Genomic DNA, 19,724 nt, shown 5'->3' with positions numbered 1-19,724 from the left:
CCATTTTTAGCAGTCCCTATAAAAAACAGGCTGCAGCCAGATTTGACCTTGGCAAGTTTTCCCACCTCTGCTTTACACTATACTATTATCTTTCTGTTACTATGTTAATTATACCAATATTAATATTTCCTTGAAGAAACCTTACCAATAAGTGCATAGTGAAATAAAACAAAACAAAAATTTCCTTCAAGTATTTGCTCAAACATCACCTCAATGAGGCCTTCTCCAAACATACCTACCTGTTCCCTGATATGTGTGTGTGTGTGTATATGACACACTGTATAACATATAGCATATCACTTAATAGACTTTGACTTATCATCTGATCTTTGTTCTCTGTCCCCAACCCTCCATTTAAGTTCCATGAATGCAGATTTTTTGTGTTTTTTCACTGTCAATCTTGTGCACCTCAACAGTGCCAGGCATATTAGTAGGCTCTCAATTAAAGAAAAAAATCTACACTCAAACTTATAAAACAAACACTATGGACAAAATATGTATTCTAAAATGAAAGATATTCAAGGACAAGACTGACAAAAACTTTCATTTTAAATTTTTTTCAAGTAGTCATAAAACATTTCAAATAAAGGAGGAAAAGGTTAAAAACGTTCTCATTGTCCCGCAAAGTGAGGTTAGTTCTTACAGTCTCATTCTTTTGAAATTTACCATTGCTTGAGTTCTATTTAATTGCAAATTTAATTCCTAAATCCCTCTACAGACATGTTCTGCCTTCTTTGATCTCACCTGTGTGTTCCCTGTCTGTTTAACTCACTAATCTAGTCTGACAACTTTAGTTTTTGGCAAAGCAAGAAGTTGCTTTGCTTCTTCTATGGCTCCATCTCCCAACATTCCATTTTTGTAAACTCTCTAATACTGTAACCTTTACTAGTCCCTATCATTTAATTAAAGCAAAAGGTTAGCTACTATTGAATATTAACTCCAAATATATCATGTTCCGTGACTAGTCAGACTTAAAAATTTCTTATAATTGCTGTATGTGATTTTACAAATACAGTTTTTACCTGTAAGGAAAGATACAAGACTTGCCTTATCTGTAATCCTGATACATATTTGACAAGGTATTGAGAAAATAATTTTCGGAATTTTGTAAGCTGTATCACCATTCAGATTACAGCTACTATATTTCTAAGCTTATATTAAAGCGTAAAAACACACTAAAGAGGAAAATATTTTCTATTGCTAACACTGACAAATTGATACTTTGTCACAGTATCTTAACCACAGTATTAAATGTATTAATAAATATTAACATGGAGGTTAAATCATACTAGAGATCACATGAAGACACTCCAAAATCAAACTATAAAAATTGCTAATACAGGAGGAAAGGCTTAGAAGAATGTCTTTAAAACCCTTTTATCCAATAAGTTACTCATCTTTTACTTTTCTTTCTTCCGACCTTATCCTGTATGATACTATTTTACTTTCTAAATGAATACAATTCTGCCATTCCTATAGGACAATTTGACCTCTAAAGAAACTTTAAAATCCAAATGTCTATAGTAAAGAATTAAGACTTAAACTTAAGACTTAAGGCCAGTTCTTTAGACACAATTCCGTACCTCTAAAAATGCTCAGGTTGTAATTTGGAAAAAAACAGAATAAAGACTGCTATGGGACCTCAGTTTTTAAAAATTGTTTAACTGCTGTGTCCTTAATTATCATACAGTCAGATTAAGTTTGGTGAAACTAAAACAGGGCGAACCACCTCAAACAGAATTTATGGGAACCAAACTGATTTTTTTTGTTGTTCTTAAAAAAGTCAGGTGACTTCCAAATTGTCACTTTTTACCATATACCCTGGAGAATAACATAGCCCGAAACACCACACGTCCCACTTATCTAATTCAAGCGAGTAACATAACGTGAGAAACTGCACTGTGTAATTCCTTTATTTTCTGCATATTAGTGCTTTACCAACACTACAACCATAAAGAACACAATTCCAAGTACTGTACTTTTTCGTTTGGGGAGATCACAGTCTACAGACTCATTTACTTATATTAAACAAGATTAACCTCATTCAAAACTTACTGCAGTTTATAAATTCACATAAATACAGAAATTGATGCAATTAAACGACTTCAGGATCTTATTTTTTCAATTCCTAGATTGTAACTTTTTCTGCAGGCTATAATTACCTGCTCCATAGTCACCAATGGTTATTGTTCAATTTAACTACATCAATTATCAACCTTTTATATCCTTAAAGAAAATGTAAGTGAAAGTTACAATTTCTTACCAAAAGGTTTAAGGTTTTCCAAATTTCAAATATTTGCTTTCCCCTCCCCCTTTTCCAGTCAAACATTTCAAATAAACTAAAAATAACCACATCTCACCTGCAACATTCAATAATAGCAATCACTTGATGTATAAAATTTTAACTATGCCCCCAGTTATTTTAAGACACAAAAAAATGGCTGCCTACCAATCTGTCTTCACAAGTTAGAAATACATTTAAGAGTTAACATGAGGGTTTCAAGTTTCCTCCAGTTTAGGCATTTATACCTTTGTGCTTGTTTTGTTTCAGGATGTTACTATAGCATTGATATTTGGATAACCCATATTTATGTACCTTAAAATGCAATCACTTAAAACACTAAGAATTACATTTATGGTGGAGCTTTGGGAATTTTAGAAAGCAACCAGTGTTCTTAGATGTGTTTATCAGCCTCATTTCTAGGGCTATTTCTACTAAAGTGAAACTGAGAACTGTACTTTAGTTGCATCTTGAAATCAAAAATCCCTCTGCACCAACAGGAGCCTATAACGTAATACCCTTTTTCATCTGCTTTAAGTAAAATGTTTGTCAAGAGTTTTACTTTGAATAGTTCATTTTTTTATAGCCTTACACTTCTCACACATCTTTGGTAAAAGCTCCGTTATACAATATGGCCAAAGTGTGAAGGACCAATACTGTCCAACTATACCATGATATCCCGCTCAATTTTAGTTTTCAGACACCCTCATTAAACAAAACCCACTCCACCTTTTCCTGCATACTGCCTTTGCAGTCTACATTTCTGAAATTCCCTATTTAATTCCTTGAGGATCACTCAAATTAATCCTTAAGGCTATATAAGAACCAGATGCTGCTTCACAATTCTGCACCAAGCATTAACATTTGGTTCAAAATATTATCATAGTGGTCTCAATCCAGTTACTGGTCCTAACCAGCTAACCAAATAATCTTGTTAGGATCTGGATATCACCAGCAAGCACACTGCTTACACATGAAGAAAAATAAGTTTACATTCATTGTCATCTGTAGGTTCTCTCTCTTCATCCTACATCCTCTTTAATAGTCATCCCTCAAGTCTACACATCATTCATTCATCACATTTCCTTCCTTAAAGCAGACAGTGTACTATTGAACCAACAGGATATCTGACTATTTGCATGAGTTAATCCTACAAACAAAATTAAATACCTTTTTTATAAAACATCTTTTCCAGTGTTCTAATTGATGGAGATGTGGATCACTCATCTATAAAAAATGACTTATAGCTTCAGTTTAATCAGTTGCCATAATGTGAAAACAGGAATGTTTCTTTTTTTTCAACTAGGTAAAAGGTGCATATAATTTGAATTGTTAAATGCTTTATTAATGAACAAAGTAAACCTTTTAGTAACTTTTAAATTACTGGTCTTAGACATTTGAAACAAGGTAAAAGTATACATTCCAGTTTTGCCCAAAAGTCACTTAAAATATCTACAAATATTTCATCTGTGTGTGGCATACACCATTATTGCTCCAATTTATGGAAAGAATCTATTTTTAAAGTTTAAAAAAAGAGGAAAAACAGCAAAGTGACTAACTTTGCAGTGGAAAAAAAAAGTGTGTCCTTGACGGGTTACACTTTCATATTTTTATGCAGCGTTAAGTTAGCTACGTTATGGGGAACTTGGGTTTTATTCCTACTCATGCATGATGTACGTACGTTTCAGAACATTTGCTGACATTTCAGATAACTTCTTACATTACCTGTTTAACATACTGAGGTGCAACTGGAACATATTACAATGATATTACTCATGATTTGCCACTGTGGGCTAAGTTTACTATACTGGTCTTAGATATAAAAGGTCACATTTGAAATTACTAAGTTAAAGTTAGAACTCATAAGGAAGAGGGAAAGGCCTTAAATATAAAAGACAAACGGCAGTTTGATTAAGCAATAATTTTCAGTTTACTAGATGAAACAGACTTGCAACATAGTCTGCATGAATGCAAAATAAGCCATCTACAGCAAGTGATAAGGAAACTGGGCAAAAAAGGAAAAAAGCATACATAGGAAAATGAAAGATTCTCTCGAAATAAAAAAATCAAACCATTATTACAAAGGTCTTTACCAATAACTGCTGTATTTCCCCCATCCCATCTGCTGGAAGTCAGCAAGAGCATCTAGCACTTTATGTTCATGTCAATGTCAGATCAAAGCATCCTAACGCAAAGCAAAAGAAAAAAAGGAAAAAGAAAAAAAGGGAACAAAAGAGAAAACCCCCCAAACCCCCTCCCCCCAAACCGTAGAACAGTAACTCCAGAGTTCAAATTCAAAGAAGAGAAAGTGGCAATTGAAAGAGGTGATGGTGGCGATAATCCTATGAATGGGTTTTTGATTTCTCTCCTTCCAGGGGATGGGTGAAGAATGCTCATTAAGATTTGTAGTTAGAGGTTAACCATGTGAGCCCCTCATAGAGTCCGTCCCCTGAGGTGGCACAGGAGGGCTGCACATACCAGTTCCTGTCCCGAATCCGGGTCAGGCCCAGTTTCTCCTGGATCTCATGGGGTTTCATGGCATCGGGCAGGTCCTGCTTGTTGGCGAAGATGAGGATTATGGCGTCCCTCATCTCCCGGTCATTGATAATGCGGTGCAGCTCCTGGCGGGCCTCGTCGATGCGGTCGCGGTCGGCGCAGTCCACTACGAAGATCAGACCTTGGGTCCCAGTGTAGTAATGCCGCCAGAGCGGCCGGATCTTGTCCTGGCCGCCCACATCCCACACGTTGAACTTGACATTTTTGTAAGTCACCGTCTCCACGTTGAAACCCACGGTGGGAATGGTGGTCACTGACTGGCCCAGCTTCAACTTGTACAGGATTGTTGTCTTGCCGGCCGCGTCCAGGCCCAACATGAGGATTCGCATTTCCTTGTTCCCGAAGATTTTGGATAGCACCTTCCCCATCGCGTCGGAGGAGCCGGGGCCGGGGGCATTCAGGTGTCCCAGGTCCCCTCAGCCAACAACGCCGCCGCCGCCGCGAAACCGAAACGAAGCCTCCCGGCCGCGAGGGCGCCTATGCGGCCTGCGTGGGAGTTGCCTCCTAAGGGCAGAGGCCCAGGCCCGCCGCTCACTCGGGCATCACCGCCCGCACAACTTGATTCCTCCGGTCGCCGCTACCACCCGGGCCGAGTCTGCGCCGGGAGCCGCCGCCCTGCTGAGGCGCGGCCCGGCCCGGAACTGCCCTTCCCCCCGCAGGCGCCGCACGAGCGCCGCCGCGGTTCCCGCTCCTCCGTCTTCCTTACTCTCACCCCGAGGGAGACTGCGGCCCTCCGGCCCGCCTGCCGGCCTGCGAGCACTGGGCTCACCACCGACCCAGGACACCCAAGAGGCAGCGCGGCTCCGGGGCCCCGTCAGGTCATGGATCCTCGCTGGAACTCGGTGCGCTGCCTGCAGAGAAACAGAGAGGGAGAGGGAGTTACCGCCAGAGGTCCAGAGAGGAGCGAAGACCGAGGTGGCCCGCCTTTCCAGCTTGGCCCAGGAGGTTACCTCCAGCCACCGCCCCGAGCGCGGGCTCCCCGTGGCCTCCACCTACTCCTCCCAGTTCTGCCGCCGCCGCTGCCGGAAAAGACGCTGAGGAAACCGCCTCACTTCCCCTCCCGACCACGCAGGCGCAGCAGAGGCCGACCGTTCGGACCAGAGCGACCTCTGTAAGGAGAGGAGCCCGCGCGCCTAGCGTCACGGGCGCCTCGCGCCAGAGGGGCGGGGCTACGGTGTCTCAGAGGGCTCGCAGGTGCGGCCGGTCCCGAGTCCGCGAACCTCGGACTCACCCATGACCACCTGTAGCTCTTCTAGCGTCTCCTTTCCTGCTTTTCTCTTCGGCGCTCTGCCCTCCTCTGCCCACCCGATCCAGGGGAGCAGATCTCCTGGGGACTCCACAGGGTGGGGCCCACGGGCAGCCCGCTCTCTCCGCGAACCAAGCTGCCTGCAGGCCTGTCCCCAGATCTCGGTGCCCGACAGATGCTCTGCGAGTTCCTTCCGCTCGTCCTAGTCTTCGTGCACCCTCAACCTCCCAGGGAAGTTCTGTTCGCTTTTTTTTTTTTTCTTCCGCAACCCCTTCTTGGCTTCCTTTATCCCTCGAGTTTTGTGTGTTTCCTGAAAGACACGTGGGAGGCCAGTGTCTCGTGTGGAATCTGCCAGTCAGTGCAGCGCTTTCGCGGAGTTGAGTTTACTTTGCAGCTCTTTTGAATGTTTGAGCCCTGTCTCCCTATAGGTCTCTTCAAGACCAGCCCACGTTTCTTAAAAACTGCAGTATTATCAAGAGTTCTTGTGCCTTGCCACGTTTTCACCTTTTTAGAATGCGACAACTGTTCATCTTTATCAGTTTATCTTACATGATTAGTAGTAGTTTCTCACCCACCTACCCGTTCTTAACTTTAAGAAGCCTAGAAGGTCAAGCATAGGATTTAGAATATAGAACGACCACTTGTGTGGCCTGGATCTGGGCACTTAACCTTTCTAAGTTTATCTCATGTATAAGTTGACCTTGCTAACAACGTGAGGATTAAATAAAACCATGTGGAACACTTTAGGACACATTTTATGTTTTTTGTTTGTTTTTTGAGACGGAGTCTTGCTCTGTCGCCCAGGCTGGAGTCCAGTGGCACAATCTCGGCTCACTGGAGCCTCCTCATCCCGGGTTCAAGCAATTCTCCTGCCTCAGCCTCCGAAGCAGCTCGGATTACAGGTGCCTGCCACCAAGCTCGGCTAATTTTTGTATTTTTAGTAGAGACGGAGTTTCACTATGTTGGCCATGCTGGAACTCCTGACCTCAGGTGATCCACCTCGGCCTCCCAAAGTGTTAGGATTACAGGCATGAGCCACTGTGTCTGGCCAAGGACACCTTTTTGTATCAAATTGTTAGTGATAAAATTAAAGTAAAATAATGTGAAACCTTCAAATATCAAGGGGAGAAAAAAAACAGGAAATGAGTATTTTTGTTTAAAAAGGAAGATGCTATAAACAGCATATAGTAACATACTATTTTTATTTCACAAATTAAGAAAATTGGATAATGGAAGATAGATTATATGATAACCTTACAAACTTCATTTCAACCTGAAACATACTAAACATTAATTTTCTAACAGTTATTTCATTTACTTTCCATATACCTTAAGATGAAGCACTGTCATATGAAAAACATAGGAGTCTGAAGACTGGAGTTCAAGTTTCATCCTCCCCCCCACCTCTTTTTTTTTTTGTGAGACAGGGTCTTGCTCTGTCACCCAGGCTGCAGTGCAGTGGTGTGATGTCGGCTCACTGCAGCTTTGACCTCCTAGGCTCAAGAGATACTCCTACCTCAGCATCTCAAGTGTCTGGGACTAAAGGTGTGCGCCACCACGCGTGACTAATTTTTCTATTTTTTTGTAAAAACAGGTTGCACTGTGTTGGCGAGGCTGGTCTTGAACTCCTAGACCTAAGTGATCTGCCCACCTCAGCTTCCCAAAGTTCTGGGATTACAGGTATGAGCCACCGCACCCAGCCCTTTTTAAATTTTTATTTTTATCCAGGCACCTGGGTTATATTTTTGTGTTTGTGGGTTTTGTTTTGTTTTTGAGATGGAGTCTTGCTGTGTCATTCAGGCTGGAGTGCAGTGGCTCAATCTCAGCTCACTGCAACCTCCGCCTCCCAGGTTCAAGCAATTCTCCTGCCTCAGCCTCCTGAGTAGCTCGGACTACAGGCATGCACCACTATGCCTGACCAATTTTTGTATTTTTAGTAGAGATGGGGTTTCACCATATTGGCCAGGCTGGTCTCGAACACTAACCTCGTGGTCCACCTGTCTCATCCTCCCAAGTAGCTAGGATTACAGGCATTCACCACCATGCCCAGCTACTTTTTGTATTTTTAGTAGAATCAGGGTTTCGCCATGTTGGCTAGGCTGGTCTCAAACTCTTAACCTCAAGTGATCTGCAGGCCTTGGCCTCCCAAAGTGTTGGGATTAGAGGAGTGAGCCACTAGGCCTAGCCTGGGTTATGTTTTAAATTTTAAACAGATGAATGCTCCAACAGCTAAGTATAGAAAAATCTGTCTCTACTTTTTAACTCAAAGCCTGTAAATGAAGAGATTTCTATAATTTACCTGCAAACCAGGCTTCCCTAGAGAATACCATTTCATTTTTAATCTCTTCAACAACCACATGTTTATGATATTCCTGACTAAAATAGTATAAATAAAATACTATAGTTTTTATTTATCTTTTTTTTGTAGACACAGGACCTCACTGTAACCCAGACTGGTCTCAAACTCCTGGACTCAAGCAATCCTCCTGCGTCATCCTCCCAAAGAGCTGGAATTACAGGCCTGAGACACTGCACCCAGCCAATACTATGTTTTTTCTCATAAGAAAAAATGCTGCATTGGAACTGAATCATTTTCTGTGTGCTTTACTCCCAAATCAGGGAGTATCTTAAAATCACAATCTTAAAAAAAAAAGAAGAAGAAGAAATGCTTACTTGGAAACAATGGCTTAGGCTTTCTGTTGTTGTTGTTTTGTTTTGTTTTTTTCTTTGAGGCAGAGTCCCGTTTTGTCACCCACGCTGGAGTGCAGTGGCACAATCTCAGCCCACTGCAACCTTTTCCTCCCAGGTTCAAGCAATTCTCCTGCTTCAGCCCCCGAGCAGCTGAGACCACAGGTGCAGAACACCACGCTCAGCTAATTTTTGTATTTTTAGTAGAGAGGGGTTTTCACCATATTGACCAGGCTGCTCTCAAACTCCTGACCTTGTGATCCACTCGCCTCAGCCTCCCAGAGTGCTGGGATTACAGGCATGAGCCACTGTGCCTGACCCCCTGTTTTTAAATTGAAATTAATGTATTCTCTAACAATAGTACAACACACTATTTACCCTGATTTCTGAATTCTTAGAGCTCTTAAAAATCACTCATTCTATAAGACCCTGTAATGTATTTTTTATCCTATCAAGTACCAAGGATGACTGACCACATGGCAAAGGTGGTGTGACCATGTATTTGTTTGATGGTGATTTTATCCCATTTATCATTTCAAACCCTTAGGTAAGACCCAGAATTAAACCCAGAATTAAAGAGAGGGTAGCTGGGCTTGTTGGCTCACACCTGTAATTCCAGCACGTTGGGAGGCCGAGGCAGGTGGATCACAAAGTCAGGAGATCGAGACCAGCCTGACCAACATGGTGAAACCCTATCTCTACTAAAAATACAAAAAAAACCCAGCTGGGCATGGTGGCACGTGTCTGTAATCCCAGCTACTCAGAAGGCTGAGACAGGATAATCACTTGAATCCTGGAGGCAGAGGTTGCAGTGAGCTGAGATCGCACCGCTGCACTCCAGCCTGGGCAACAGAGCGAGACTCTGTCTCTAAAATCAATAAATAAATAAAAATAATAAATAAAGAGGGAATAAATCCTAGGAAATCTATTAGCAGTAGAAATAAAGTATAAATAAAAAGTTATAATATTGTGTAGCTTTAGAAAAAGTACTAATCCCAGCCGGGCACAGTGGCTCATATCTGTAATCCTAGCATTTTGGGAGCCTGAGGCGGGTAGATTGCCTAAGCTCGGGAGTTCGAGACCAGCCTGGGCAACACGGTAAAACCTCATCTTTACTAAAATACAAAAACATATCTGGGTGTGGTGGCGTGGGCCTGTAGTCCCAGTTACTTGGGAGGCTGAAGCAGGAGAGTGGCTTGAACCCTCAAGGTGGAGGTTGCAGTGAGCTGAGCGAGATTGCACCACTGTACTCCAGCCTGGGTGACAGAGCAAGACTCCAAAAAAAGAAAAAAATTACTAATTCTGCTAGGCACAGTGGCTCCTGTCTGTGATCCCAGCTATGCCAGAGGCTGAGGCAGGAGGCTCCCTTGAGGCCAGTAGTTCAGGGTCAGCCTGGGTAACAGCGAGACCCAATCTCTACCAAAAAAAATTTTTTTAATGAAGTGAGGGCCGGGTGCAGTAGCTCACAACTGTAATCCCAGCACTTTGGGAGGACAAGGGGGGCAGATCACATGAGGTCAGAAATTCGAGAGCAGCCTGGCCAACATGGTGAAATCCTGTCTCTACTAAAAATACAAAAATTAGCCAGGCATGGTGATGCAGGCCTCTAATTCCAGCTACTGGGGAGACTGAGGTAGGAAATCACTTGAATCTGGAAGGCAGAAGTTGCAGTGAGCCAAGATCATGCCACTATACTCCAACCTGGGTGACAGAGTGAGACCCCATCTCAAAAAAATAAAAAATAATAGGCTGGGCACGGGGGCTCATGCCTGTAATCCCAGCACTTTGGGAGGCCAAGATGGGTGGATAATTTGAGATCAGGAGTTGGAAACCTGACCAACATGGTGAAACCCCGTCTCTATTAAAAATATAAAATTAGCCTGGCATGGTGGTGCACGCCTGTAGTCCCAGCTACTTGGGAGTCTGAAGCAGAAGAATCACTTGAACCTGGGAGGCAGAGGTTGCAGTGAGCTGAGATCACACCATTGCGCTCCAGCCTAGGCAACAAGAGTGAAACTCCATCTCAAAAAATAATAATAATAGCCAGGTGGGAGGATTATATAAGCCCAGGAGTACAAGGTTATAGTGAGTTATAATTGTACCACTGCACTCTATCCTGGGTGACAGAGCAAGATGCTGTTTAAAAAAAAAAAATTTACATTGTGGGTGAGCCAGAAACAAAGAATATATATATTTAAAAAAAAAAAAAAAAAAGAAAAAGTAAAAGTGAAAAATAAATTGACAGTCTCTTGGCAAAAAATAAAGTAAATTAAATAAATAAAATTAAAAGTAAACATTGATTTGAGTGACTAAAATGTCCAGGCATAGAGTTTCAGGCGTAACTGCCTCCAGGTGCTCCAGTGAAGATTCAGGAATCTCTCCATCTCTCAGGTTCTCCATCTGTGGTAACAAAATAGGCCCCTTGAAGCTGCTAAATGGCAACCCACCAGTTTAGGAACCCCAGCAGAAAGAGGAATCCTTTTACCTAACAGTTCCAGCAAAAGCTCCGGAACTAGTCCAACTCGAATTACCCACCAACACTTCTTGGTTTACCAAGATATAAGTTGGGTAAATTATTTATCCTCATTGATCATCAATTTCTCTATTTCTGCAAGGAGAAAATCTCTTAATTGATTAGGATGGTATATGTTATTTCCCTTTTTGTTTTTTTTTTGTTGTTGTTTTTGGTAGTGTTTTATGTTTTTTTATTTTTCTACTAAAAATAGAAAAATTAGCCAGGTGTGGTGGCACGCACCTGTAATCCCAGCTACTCAGGAGGCTGAGGCAGGAGAATTGCTTGAACTCAGGAGTCAGAGGTTGCAGTGAGCTGAGATCATGCCACTGCACTCCGGCCTGGGTAAAAGAGCAAGACTCTGTCTCAAAAATCAAAAAACAAACAACAGGGTTTCACTGTATCGTCCAGGCTAGCCTCAAACTCCTAGGCTCAAGCCATCCTCCTGCCTCAGTCTCCTGAGTAGCTGGGGTTACAGGCACACATAGCACCACACCCAGTTTGAGAGAATATTTTAAGCTAAATCAAGATTACTACTTCTGCCTAAAGTAACAAAAAGTTTACAGTACTGATGCTGTAAGTTTTGTTTCTTTAAAAACAGAGAGACAGCTGGGCACAGTAGCTCACTCCTGTAATCCCAGCACTTTGGGAGGCCAAGGCAGGCAGATCATTTGAGGTCAGGAGTTCTTGATCAGCCTGGCCAACATGGTGAAACCCCGTCTCTACTAAAATACAAAAAAAAAAAAAAAAATTAGCTGGGCTTGGTGGTGCATGACTGTAATCACAGCTACTCGGGAGGCTGAGGCAGGAAAGTCGCTTGAGCCCTGGAGGTAGAGGTTGCAGTGAGCTGGGATTGTGCCACTGCACTCCAGCCTGGGCAACAGAGTGAGACTCTGTCTCAAAAAATAAATAAATAAATAAATAAAAACAGAGAGGCTAAGTCATTCAGAATTCTTAACTGACCGAATACTCCAAACTTTATAATTAGTAAAAGTGCATATAGTGTTTGCACTAACAGTTGTTGGGCCCTGTGTTATCAATTACTTAGTTGTAATGTTAATTTTATTCATTTATTTTTGAGACAGGGTCTGTCTCACTCTGTCACCAGACTGGAGCACAGTGGCACAATCATGGCTCACTACAGCCTCAAACTCCAGGGCCCAAGGGATCCTCCTACCTCAGTCTCTCAAATAGCTGGGACTACAGATGTGAAGCACTATGCCTGGCTAATTTTTCTTCCTTTCTTTCTTTTTTTTTTTTGTGGCAAGTCTCCTTGTGTTGCCCAGGCTGGTCTTAAACTGCTATCCTCAGTCAATCCTTCCATCTTTACCTCCCGGAATGCTGGGATTATAGGTGTGAGTCACTGCGCTCAGCCGGTTGTGATGTTATTATACAATAACATACTGTATAGTGGTGTTTTGTTGTAGGTGTTGTGATATTCAGGAACACAAAGATCTGAGGACTAAAATCCTTGTCCTGTCTTCATAATGATTCCAGCTTAAAATGTTCTAATCTATAGGTTTTGTCATTTACTTATTTCATTTTCCTGTGTAGATATATAGAAGAAATGGCATAGAAGCAAAACACTGACTTCTAGTTGGTGAATGGGTCACACTGGTGCTAAACAGATTTACTAATCTAAGCCATCATGGAATATTAGCTCTCTACATTACTTTTGCTTCTAGCACAGTATTTTGCACTGTATCTGCCTTACTTCCTAACTTGCTGCTTAGAGGTTCGGCCTTTCAAGGCACTCCTTCAAATAGCATGGTGGCAAAAACAAGGTGGAAGAACTTTCCATGTTATAGAACCCAGAGGAAATAATTAATCTTCCAAATCTGAAGAAGAAGTTGGTAAACCAGCAAATTTACAACTGTTTATAGATTAGAAACTAAATAAATAAAGAACTTTAGGCCAGGCTCGGTGCCTCATGCCTGTAATCCTAGCACTTTGGGAGACCGAGGCGGGCTGATCACTTGAGGCCAGGAGTTCGAGACCAGCCAGGCCAACAAAGTGAAACCCTGTCACTACTAAAAATATAAAAATTGGCCGGGCGCAGTAGCTCATGCCTGTAATCCCAGCACTTTGGGAGGCCGAGGCAGGCGGATCACCAGAGGTCAGAAGTTCGAGACCAGTCTGACCAACATGGAGAAACCCCATCTCTACTAAAAATACAAAATTAGCTGGGCCTGGTAGCACATGCCTGTAATCCCAGCTACTTGGGAGGCTGAGGCAGGAGAATCGCCTGAACCCGGGAGGCGGAGGTTGCAGCGAGCCAAGATCACGCCATTGCCTTTCAGCCTGGGCAACAAGAACAAAACTGTCTCAAAAAAAAAAAAAAAATAGAAGAAGAAAAGAAAAGAAAAAAGAAAAATGAATGGGGAAAAGAAAGAAAAGAAACAAGAAGAAAGGAAGAAAAGGAAGACAGGAAAAGAAGAAAGTTGTATTGAAAAGTAGAGCTTGGCAGTGTTGTAAACTGATATCTTAACCTAATCTAAAACCCAGATTTAGGTTGGAAAGGTAAAATTCCTTAGAAAATTATAACCAGTTAGATTCATGTGAAATGTCCTGCTCCATATCCTCTTTTTAAATTTTACTTTATAAACACACATAGTATATGTACCAAGAACAAACAATGGAGCAGCTTCCATGCTGTTCAGAACCTTTGAACTATCAGCATATAATTGTCTGTAGTAACTCCTACTTAAGACACAATTTTGAGCACAATGACCAAGATTTATGAGTGTGGAAATGGTTGTAAAATCTTAGGTAAATGTTACACTATAACAATTTAACAAGACTAAGCCGGACACAATTTATGAGTTTGCTTTCATTTCAAGTAAGAAAGATTTATCTTCCAGTAGAGTTAGAAAGATTCTCTGTCTCAAAAATAAAAAATAAAATAGATTATTTGCCCACAAATAATAGTCAAATAGCATAACCTGCTGAGTTAAAGACTGGCTTCAGGCTGGGTGTAGTGGCTCATTCCTGTAATCCCAGCACTTTGGGAGTCCAGTGTGGGTGGATCACCTGAGGTTAGGAGTTCCAGAACAGCCTGGTCAACATAGTGAAACCCCATCTCTAGTAAAAATACAAAAATTAGCTGGGTGTGGTGGCGCATGCCCGTAATCCCAGCTACATGGGAGGCTGAGGCAGGAGAATTGCTTGCAGTGAGCTGAAATCATGCCATTGCATTCCAGCCTAGACGACAGAGTGAGACTCCATTTCAAAAAAAAAAAAAAAACTGTCTTCAGAGGTAAAATTACCATTTCTTAAACCTGGGTCATTGGGGCTATGCCTCTCTGTGGTGAATTAGGGCAAGAGCTCCTCTGCTGTCTCACTATGGGATGAAGGTCAGCTACCCTGTGTGCCAACTTCCCAAATTAATTAATGCCAGAAAAGGAAAGTTATAGATCCTTTAAAGCAGTTTCATTTCTAAGTGTAAAAATGGGTCTTTCTGCTGCTTATTATATCTTTTTAACATTAAAGGAAAAACACATCATGAATGCAACGTGCTTACATACTTATGTTCGAAGGTTGACCTGGAACATCATAACAATTTTGATGTGGATAAATCTTTAACAGCATATCAAAGATTCTAGAAGTAGAGCAAGTTACTCAATGTGTTTGACCCTCTGAGGATGCCTTTAGAAACCGCCGCTCCCTTGCATGTGGAAATGTCTGCTCTTCATTCCTTTGGGAGCAGAAATACATCCATAACATGATAAATTAAAAAAGGAGTTATCAAGGCTCCCAACCTTACAGTAGAGTTTGAGTGGTAGTATATTACTCCTACATAAAGAGAAGGAAAGAAGAAAAAAAAAAAAAAGAAACTGCTGCTCCCATCCACAGGAATACAGGAGTAGACTCCTGGCAGTCCTGGATTTTCTGTGGGATTCCTCAGCATGTGCACATGGCCATACCAACTGGACCACAGGTAAACTCATTATCCTAACTGGCTAATTGGATTTTTATTTTATTTTATTTTATTTTTGAGACAGGGTTTCACTCTGTTGCCCAGGCTGGAGTACAGTGACACAATCTCCACTCACTGCAGCCTCCACCTCCTAGATTTAAGAGATTCTCATGCCTCAGCCTCCTGAGTAGCTGGGATTACAGGCACGTGCCACTATGCCTGACTAATTTTTGTAATTTTAGTAGAGACGGGGTTTCATCATGTTGGCCAGGCTGGTCTCAAACTCGTGGTGCCCAGTGATCCACCTGCGTTGGCCTCCCAAAGTGCTGGGATTACAGGTGTGAACCACAACACCCAACCTGGATTTTTTTCCCTAAGAATTTAGAATCAGATCTGAAGAAATACTGTACCAGTCCATCTCTTCCCAGTGGATGCATCTTACTAACTAGAGACTGTGTCACAGACATATTCCTGTTTTGAGTACTGGGAGGCAGACAGAGGTTAGTTTTCAGGAAGAAAGAAGCAGATGTGTGGAGAAAGCAGAGATGAAGCAGAGACTATTCTTGATGTTCCAGGCCCTTCCTAGGTCTGTCTGCATACCAATCACTGAGTTTCATGAAACACCCTAGTTTGGGGGAGTTTTTTGTTTTGTTTTGTTTTGTTTTTTGAGACTGAGTCTCGCTTTATGGCCCAATTGGAGTGTAGTGGCGTGATCTCGGCTCCACTGCAAGCTCCGCCTCCCATGGTTTAAGCAATTCTCATGCCTCAGCCTCCTGAGTAGCTGGGACTACAGATGTGCACCACCACACCTGGCTAATTTTTCTATTTTTAGTAGAGATGGGCATTTGTCATGTTGGCCAGGCTGGTCTCGAATTCCTCCCCTCAAGTGATCTGCCCACCTCAGCCTCCCAAAGTGCTGGGATTACAGGCATGGGCCACCATGCCTCGTCACATTACTTTTTGCTAAAGCAAGCTCTAATTGGCTTCTGTTACATATAAACAAAAGCAATAGTTTGACAAAAATGTGTCAAGGAAAAGTTGTGTGCAAGCAAAACAAAAATTTAACAAAGTAAATGCATCAAAGTCATAGATACTAATGCTTCAAGAGAGTTATATGTATATGACCACCATTAGAATTAAAGGGGTAGGGTGGGCTATTGATAAATCAAATTCAGCTCATAAACAGCACTGAAGTCCTGGCCTTTTTTTGGGGGGGTGGGGGTGGAACAGGGTCTGGCTCTGTCATCCAGGCTAGTGCAGTGGCACAATCAGCTCACTGCAACCTTTGCCTCCCAGGCTCAAAGCTCAAGAGATCCTCCCACCTCAGCTTGGACTACAGAGGTGAGCTGCCGCATCTGGCTAATGTTTGTGTTTTTTGCAGATACAGGGTTCCACCATGTTGCCCAGGCTGGTCTGGAACTCCTGAGCTCAAGCAGTCCACCCACCTTGGCCTCCCAAATTGCTAGGATTACAGGGGGATTAGAGGCGTGAGCCACCACTCTCAGCCTGACCTGGCCTTTTGACGTATGCTTGAATTGCTTTATAGAGCTCTTAAAATAATGTAATGTATTCTTCATGCTATAACAATAGTTGTCTTAATGTGGGAAGAGAGGAAAAAAAAAAGAGTCACTGGAGTTTTTCAGCCAGTATCATTTGCCCTAAACAAAGATAAGCATAAAAACTAATACAATACAGGCACAGCAGTGGCTCATGCTTGTAATCCCAGCACTTTAGGAAGCTGAGGCAGGTAGATCACCTGAGGTCAGGAGACCAGCCTGACCAACATGGAGAAACCCTGTCTCTACTAAAAATACAAAATTAGCTGGGCATGGTGGCGCTAGCCTATAATCCCAGCAACTCAGGATGCTGAGGCAGGAGAATCACTTGAACCCTGGAGGCAGAGGTTACAGTGAGCCAAGATTGCGCTATTGCACTCCAGCCCGGGAAACGAGAGTGAAACTCCATCTCAAAAAAAAAAAAAATTAATACAATAGAATTCACTTCCAGGGAGATGCAGTAGGCATACTTTTTCCAATACTTTCTTCTAAGTACAACTAAAAACCTGAGGCATTACAAGTAAAACAAGCATAAGAAGACTTTGGCAGCTGGAGAAAAGAAGGCAGATTGGCTAGCAACCTGGAGACCCAAGGAACGACTTAGCGGTGAGTTTTTTGCTGCTCTTTTGTTCTCATATCTTCCAAACCTGGAACTCAAAAAGTGGAAACCTTGAAATGTCAAAGAAGTTCCAAGAAACTCTCTTTAGCCAAATGATGAGAAAAGGGGCAGGAAGACAGAAGCCAGAGGACTAGCCTAGAAAGGCAGAAACCTTTTAGAAAATAACCACGTCAGCCAAACACCAAATAAAAATCTGTGGCCCCACTTCCACCAATGGTAACAAAGGCCAGGTGGGGAGTTATCAACCTAAAGGGAAAAAAACTGAGGCAATCTTAATGTAAGTAGAGAGTTTACTTGGGCCAAGTTTGAGGTCTGCAACCCAGGAGTATAGATTCAAGTTGCTCTGAATATACTCTGATTAGCAGTCATGACAAGCGTGTTTCTTTTTTTTTTTGAGACGGAGAGTTTTGCTCTTGTTTCCCAGGCTGGAGTACAGGTGGCTCGATCTCGGCTCACTGCACCCTCCGACTCCTGGGTTCAAACAATTCTCCTGCCTCAGCCTCCCAAGTAGCTGGTACTACATGCGTGCACCACTACACCGGCTACTTTTTTTTGTATTTTTAGTAGAGACAGGGTTTCACTATGGTGGCCAGGCTGGTCTCAATCTCTTGACCTCAAGTGATCCACCTGCCTCAGCCTCCCAAAGTGCTGGAATTACAGGCCTGAGCCACTGCCCCCGCCACAAGTGTGTTTCTAAAGGAAATAAAAGAGGCCGTTCCTAAATTGTTTACCGAGAATTCATATTAAAATAACCTAAACTATTGATTGGCTATACATTGTTCTTTGTATCACAAGTTCCAGGAAAGTGAAGACAATGGGTGAGGCAGCTAGTCAGGAACAAAATGCCTTTAAACAATTGCCCCCAGCTGGACGTGGTGGTTCGCTTGCGCTCAGGAGTTCTAGACCAGCCTGAGCAATATGGTGAAACCTAGTCTTTACAAAATACACAAATTAGCTGGGTGTGGTGGTGCACACCTGTAGTCCCAGCTACTCAGGAAGCTAAAGTGGGATGCTTGCTTGAGCCCAAGAGGTTGAAGCTGCAGTGAGTAGAGATTGTGCCTCTGCTCTCCAGCCTGAGAAAGACTCAAAAAAAAAACAAACACATAAATATTGTCCCCAGACATGGGTGGGGAGGTACCTAAAGGCCCATATTGTATCTGTGGGTCTGATAAGTTTTACATACCTCACAGCTCAGACTCTTCGGAGCTCTTTCTTTTTTTATAGCCTAGCTATCCCCACCAGGTGGTAATGAGCCCCACCCAAATTCTTGGTATCAATGGAGAGCACATGGAGAACCTGGATTTCTACCTTCCTTTGGCAGCAGGAGGCATCCTACCCCACCCTGCTGGGGTGGATCAGAGGAGGCCTACTGGAAAGTCAGGATTTTCACTATAAGGAGTCCAGTTCCCTCTCCCACCACTACTTCCCTCTGATATTGTGATACAATTATAAGAGATCTATATTTGATTTTTAGCCCCAGTTTCTTACACAAAACTTCTGAGACCCTTGGAATTTCCTGACTGATAGATGTGAGGGGAACATCTTCTGTTATTCATAATGTTAACTAAAAATAAAATCCTAAGCCCCACAACTGACTAAATGAACCCTCTTGGCCAAGAGGACCCCAAACATACCTTAAAAACTGAGTTCCCAGATACAATGAGACAGGAGGTCAGACATGCCTCTTTGTACCCACTCCCTTTTGCAGTTTAGACACAACTGACCAGCATTAATGTGAAAATAGAGATCGTGAGACTGACAGAACAGGCTGGGCACAAAGGCTCACGTCTGTAATCCCAACACTTTGAGAGCCCGAGGCGAAGGACTGCGTGAGCCCAGGAGTTAGAGACCTGTTTGTGTAACTGCCCAGTGGGTTCACCTTGTCTACTGTTTAGACACAGCCGATTTATCAATATGGGAATAGCAGTAAAGAATTATTCATGCAGTGACAGCTGCGCCGGAGACTGGATTTAATTATTATTCAAATAAGTCTCCTGGAACATTCAGGGATGGAGTGGGCTTTGTTGTTGTTGTTGTTGTTTTGTTTTTTTGAGAGGGAGTCTCACTGTCGCCCAGGCTGGAGTGCAGTGGTGTGATCTTGACTCACTGCAACCTCTGCCTCCCATTAAGGGAGGCAAGCGATTCTCCTGCCTCAATCTCTCGAGTAACTGGGATTACAGTCACACCATCATGCTGAGCTAAATTTTGTATTTTTAGTAGAGTAATTTTGTAATTTTAGTATTTTGCCATGTTGGCCAGGCTGGTCTCAAACTCCTGACCTCAAGTGATCCACCCGCCTCTGCCTCCCAAAGTGCTGGGATTACAGCCGTGAACCACCCCACTGAGCCTG

General features: G+C 42.7%; 1 protein-coding gene, 1 long non-coding RNA gene and 1 other non-coding gene across 3 annotated transcripts; 2 read left to right on the top strand and 1 right to left on the bottom strand.

Annotated features, from left to right (window-relative positions):
- Nucleotides 1-1,895: 1,895 nt before the first annotated feature.
- Nucleotides 1,896-5,872, bottom strand: ARF6 (ADP ribosylation factor 6). Its single transcript, XM_012456262.2, has 2 exons — nt 5,788-5,872; nt 1,896-5,688 (listed from the first exon to the last, which is right to left on the bottom strand). Exon 2 carries the CDS (start codon nt 5,203-5,205, stop codon nt 4,678-4,680), a length of 528 nt encoding a protein of 175 aa, XP_012311685.1. The 5' UTR covers nt 5,206-5,688; nt 5,788-5,872; the 3' UTR covers nt 1,896-4,677.
- A 147-nt stretch (nt 5,873-6,019) lies between these two features.
- On the top strand, nt 6,020-14,794 carry LOC135270427 (uncharacterized). The gene is made up of 2 exons (XR_010338579.1): nt 6,020-7,763; nt 8,512-14,794. It is a non-coding gene; the product is annotated as an uncharacterized LOC135270427 (long non-coding RNA).
- A 154-nt stretch (nt 14,795-14,948) lies between these two features.
- Nucleotides 14,949-15,083, top strand: LOC135270491 (small nucleolar RNA U109). Its single transcript, XR_010338661.1, has one exon. It is a non-coding gene; the product is annotated as a small nucleolar RNA U109 (small nucleolar RNA).
- Nucleotides 15,084-19,724: the final 4,641 nt, after the last annotated feature.

The sequence above is a fragment of the Aotus nancymaae genome, unplaced genomic scaffold (assembly GCF_030222135.1).
Source record: "Aotus nancymaae isolate 86718 unplaced genomic scaffold, 86718_ANA_hifiasm-v0.15.2.pri h1tg000062l, whole genome shotgun sequence".
Taxonomy (NCBI): Eukaryota; Metazoa; Chordata; class Mammalia; order Primates; family Aotidae; genus Aotus; species Aotus nancymaae.
Note: the sequence above shows the minus strand (reverse complement) of the source record. Positions and strands in the feature narration are given on the sequence as shown.